Source organism: Schistosoma haematobium, chromosome 7 (genome assembly GCF_000699445.3).
Source record: "Schistosoma haematobium chromosome 7, whole genome shotgun sequence".
NCBI classification, from domain to species: Eukaryota; Metazoa; Platyhelminthes; class Trematoda; order Strigeidida; family Schistosomatidae; genus Schistosoma; species Schistosoma haematobium.
In genome coordinates, this window is record NC_067202.1 from 18,003,929 (window position 1) to 18,009,197 (window position 5,269).

At 40.6% G+C, this 5,269-nt stretch overlaps 1 protein-coding gene across 1 annotated transcript; it reads right to left on the reverse strand.

Annotated features, from left to right (window-relative positions):
* Positions 1-4,598: 4,598 nt before the first annotated feature.
* On the reverse strand, positions 4,599-5,189 carry HSP83_5 (Heat shock protein 83; the record flags this gene model as incomplete). The annotated part of the gene is made up of 1 exon (XM_012941930.2): positions 4,599-5,189. One exon carries the CDS (start codon positions 5,187-5,189, stop codon positions 4,599-4,601), a length of 591 nt encoding a protein of 196 aa, XP_012797384.2.
* Positions 5,190-5,269: the final 80 nt, after the last annotated feature.

Consider the following 5,269-nt stretch of genomic DNA (forward strand, 5'->3'; position numbering starts at 1 on the left):
ATTACAAGCAACCGTGTCTACTGTCCACGCCAGGCGAGCTAGATCGGTATTAAAAAATTCGTTTTCGAAATAGCGTTTCAAAGAAATGCCGGGAGTTTGTTGGCACAATCGAAAATACGGTGTAAAAGCATGATAGTGCATAAGACAGTGCACGTTCACAACATACAATAATGAAAATCAAGGAAACGAGCCGCCTAGATAGTGATAGTGACGACTGTTTCTGGCCAAACAGCAAGCTGTCTATTCCATATCAGGGATTACAATTCTGGTCCAAACGTTTAGTCGACACAGGGGCATAAACCAGCATACTCCCACTAGAATCATCACGACGGCGACACACTTCCAGCAGCAAAGAATCCCTACAGGTGGCCAAAGAAACGGTATTCATGACATAAGGAAAACGGTCGTTAATATTAGACCTTGGACTCTGTCGACGTTCCATATGCATTTTCTTAATTGCACAAGGGAAGGAGCTCATTCTTGGAGCCGATCTTCTCGTTGCCTATAATTTATTGGTGACAATGAATGAAGGGAAGCTGAACCACAAGAACACTCGAAGTCAGAAAATCCAGCTTTTTTTGAGCGAAGTGAAGTGTAAATTATACTTCGGCTTGCCTCCTCCATAGTTGTAACTGGCTTTTTAAAAAAATATGTTCACGCCATATTACACCGTTGAAAAGGAGATACCCATGTTTCTGGAATGAGATGGAGCATTATATAAAGCTTCTGAAGTGTGAGCTGTAAACTGTTTTGTGGCCACTTCATTAGTACCGTAAGGTTTCTTTAAAGATGCCTCTCCATAATTTTACGTCATCTGTATCTGTATGGACCAAGATCCATGAAAAACAGTAGAAGGCTCCACTCTGTATCAGGACATTGGCGTCCTCCAAACTGAGTAGGCCTAATTAACTGTTGAGCAAATCTTTTGATCCCTCGAGTTGTTCAGTAACCTTCAAAAGTATGTCTTTGTGAACGACACCTCAGCTGGCGAAGCTGCGCCCATCACTGTTTCAAGTGACCCACTGAATTTCAGAAACAGTGCCTGCATAGACACTTTCTAATTACTGACTCTATGTTTTTGTGGTTTCTGACTTACAGCACGGTATTCTTTCATGTACGTAACAGAGATGGATTCAGTGACTGTCAGGAATTCCTGAATCCTATAATTGTAGCATAAAAATCCTTGTCACATAGGCATTCTAAATCATTCAAAGACACCAATTATTGTTATTCGTGGAATTCACTGACTAAAACACACGATAAATGTGCCGGTGGGTGTTCAATAAAATGACTTGCCACGCCTTGTCTAGCTCCTTTCACTTGGAAATAGATTACTATTACTGCACGTCGGGAAGATTACAAGCCATCACAGTTCGCTCCACACTGTCTGACAGTTTCTAAATGATAGGTGGAGTGCCACAAGACTCAATCATAGGATCCCTTGTCTTCTTATCGTTTATCACCAACTTATCTAGTGTTCTAGACCATAAAGCCCTGTCATGCTCGAATGACCCTAAGATCTTGAAGGAGATAATAAAACCAAATGCTAGCTTGTCTCCTCAACAAAACTTGGATAGAAGATATGACTCGACCAGCAGAAGCCCTGTACCACTTAACACTAGAGAATGCAGAATATGGATGGTGAACAATGGTGAAATTACATCCGGATTTCGGTATCACACTGTGCGACTGAAAAGGACTGCAGACTACACTTTGTTATAATCTATATATTTCTTCTTACAGACATTCTGTGGTCAAAAAGCATATTGTGTCTTCGAATTTGTTTGCATAATAGTAGGTAGTCAGGCCTCTGAATTACGTAAAGCTATTATGTTTACTTAAGTCATCATTTGAAAAGTAACGCTCGAAGTATATTCCCTTAATTCAAAAAGAGTAATGCCATGTGGAACGTGTTCAAAGACGTCTACATTGCTCCTCTGGGCGCCGTAAATTTGCGATCTCTGTAGTACAAAAGTAGTTGACTAGGGTTGTCATCATGATGTATTTTATTGATCATAATCCTCCTCACTTTCATAAATAACTGATAAATCACACCTAGGAGGACATTTACTCACGACAGAGCACAAATCAGCTCGCAAAAAGTTTAAATGCGTCTTTTGTGAGTAAAATCACTAAATTGTGGAACTATTCACCAGAAACGATAGCAACGACATCTCTTGCAGTCTTACAAAAGGAGGCCTTGAGATTTACAATGATTATGCAAGTACTACAAGCGATTACACTAGGTATTGCTTCATTCCCACTAACACTAACCAGTTCTTTTAGTTCTTCATTTTTTGTTTGGAATAGAACAAGATTCGTACCTCTTCTCAGCCAAGAGTCCCCTAATACGCGCCAGCAGGTCCTGAAGGATGAACCGTTAAGTGAATCTGGCTGAAAGTAATGAGGTGGAACAAGGAATCAATCACCGACAGATACAAAGGTCTCCATCACTGGTAGTGGAACAGAGAAATGGGTGACTGTTAGTAGAAATAAAAGCCCTGAGAAAGCTACCGCTTCAAAAGCATGAATGAAAGGACTCCAAATAAAATTCTTCTATCGTCTTTAATGTTTCAGCGTCAGATGATAGTCTATTGAAAGGTTGAGCAGATTTTGATGGACAGAAGTTGGAAAGGGAACATATCTCGATTTGCATGGTGACAAGCCCGGCAAAACTGTGCCGAGTTCGCAGGTGTGAGACTTCAAGAGATGTCAAAGATGTAGTGGTATGTTTCCTAACCACATGATCTTTGAAGCCAAATATATATTTACTGGGAAGATTTACATTCGACATGTAACGCCTATAGAAGGTCAAACGCGGTGAACGCTGGAACAAAGTTGCAGTCGCATGGCTCAGCCATCCTTGCGTGGTAACTGTGCAACTTATTCTTTTTCATACCAAATCTATTATTCTATCCTCAACTCAAACATGTTTTTCAGAAGTCATAAATATCATATTGCTGATTATCGCCACGGGCGAGTGTCATAAACAATATAAACATAAATGTATTCATCTAAGACTCCTACTCATCCGTCAAATTTTGCCGGTAATCTGAAGATCAGACAAGGACAGAAGTTGTTTTAGTCAGTATATTTATGAGAAATTTCGCTTCAGAAAGTGACAGTGTTCAACCTTAGCATGTTAGGAGTCTCCTAAATTAAAAACTTATGTAAAAACACTGAGTTCAAGTTTATAATAATCTCTGACTGTATCGTCATTCTACAATTTGGTGGAGTAAGATTCTTCAGGAAAGATTTAAATGAGTTAATGCGCCTCAAAAACGAAACCTTTGACGTGTAGGTTGACTACACTGCTTATCTATAACAACGATAATAAACACCACGATAACACAAAATGTACAAAGACAGTTGAGGGTGACTAATAAGACATGTTCTAACACAGGTTTATGCCGAAAATCCTACAGACATATCCCTAGTGGGTTAGATATTTGAATAAGTAGGGAATTTTGTTGTTTCGGATAGCAGGTTCGTCATTTTGGAGCTATTTCATTGGTGATGGCTTTGTCGTTTTCTGAAGCCATGTTGTCTCTGAGTTGTTAGGAGCGCCTTTACTAACCGTCAAGATATTATTGCACATACTGTTTTTAATCACTTACTTTGCTGTAGCCAACCATACGAGCTGGCTGTTATAACAGCCACTATGCCTGTTGGCGAAAGCTCAGTCCTAAAACAAACCTTAGGAGCAATACTCAGAAATTTGGGGCGCAACATAGCAGAATAGACAACAAGCACACCTTCTGCTCCGTACGAGTAGTCAGATCCTGGAATTAACTCCCAGTTGAGGTGATCCAGGCAACTTCCCTAGGAGTTCTTCATGAGGAAATTTGACATAATCGTAAGGACTCAAATGGGTATTTCACTATAACTTGCTGATATTTCTTTCTTATACTTTACGAGTATTGCTCGTAAAACTTCTTGTAGTTATCTTTATCCTCCGCTATCTCCTGAAATAGCTCAATACATTTCCTGACCAGGCTCTTACGAATAACCCTCAATACGTTGTTCTGCTGCAACACCTCACGACTGATGTTAAGAGGCAGGTCTTCACTATCCACAACGCCGCGGACGAAATTCAAGTACTCAGGAATCATATCATCACACGTATCCACGATCAGCACTCTTCGCACATACAATTTGATATTGTTTCGCTTCTTACGTGATCCTTCAAACATGTTTATAGGTGAACGTTTAGGCACAAACAGCAACGCTCAGAACTCTAACTGTCCTTCAACAGAGAAGTGCTTCACCGCAAGATGGTCCTCCCAGTCATTAGTAGGCGACTTGTAAAACTCGGCATACTCTTCTGTATTTATATCTTCGGGATTACGCGTCCAGAGCGGTTTAAGCTTGTTCAGCTGCTCCTCTTCAGTAAACTTCTCCACAACCTTCTTTTTACTTTTATTTTCTTTATTCTCCTCTTCCTCGTCTTCATCTAGATCTTCGACTTTCGGTTTGTCGTCAGCTTCTTTCGACTCGGCCTTTTCAGCCTAATCATCAGACACTTCCTTGGTTCGCTCTTTATTAACAACCAGTTTGATGGGATAGTTGATAAAATTAGAATGTTTCTTCACTATATCTCAAATTTTTCTCTCTTCAAGAAAATCTAGTTGATCTTCTTTGAGATGCAATATCACCTTAGTGCCTCGTTTTGGCAACTCACTGTCATCTGGTGCGATTGTGAAAGTTCCACCAGCGGACGACTCCCAAATATACTGGTCGTCATCATTATTTTCGTCACTACTTGAACCCGGTCGGCTATAAGGTAGGCAGAATAGAAACCTACACCAAATTGACCAATCATCGATATCTGCACCATCAGCCAGAGCCTCCATAAATGCCTTCGTGCCAGAGGAAGCGATCGTATCCAAATTCTTAATCAAATCTGCTTTCGTCATATTAATACCAGTATCCAGGACAGTCAAAGTTCCAGCCTCCTTGTTGGGTATCAACTTGACATACATATCTTCTCCGGAATCAAGAACTGATGGATCAGTCGAACTCTTATACCTCAACTTGTCCAGAGCGTCACTAGCATTAGATATAAGCTCACGAAGAAATATCTGTTTGTTGGAGAAGAAAGTATTGATAATCAGGCTCAAAAGCTGGGCGATCTCAGCCTGAAACGCGAACTCCTCAGGTTGTTGCTCAGTAACCATTGATTCGGGCATTGTACAGCGTCTAACATGCCTAACTCCATACCTGCAGGCGTCGGTGATCCACCACTACTCTATACGAAAGACCATTGAGG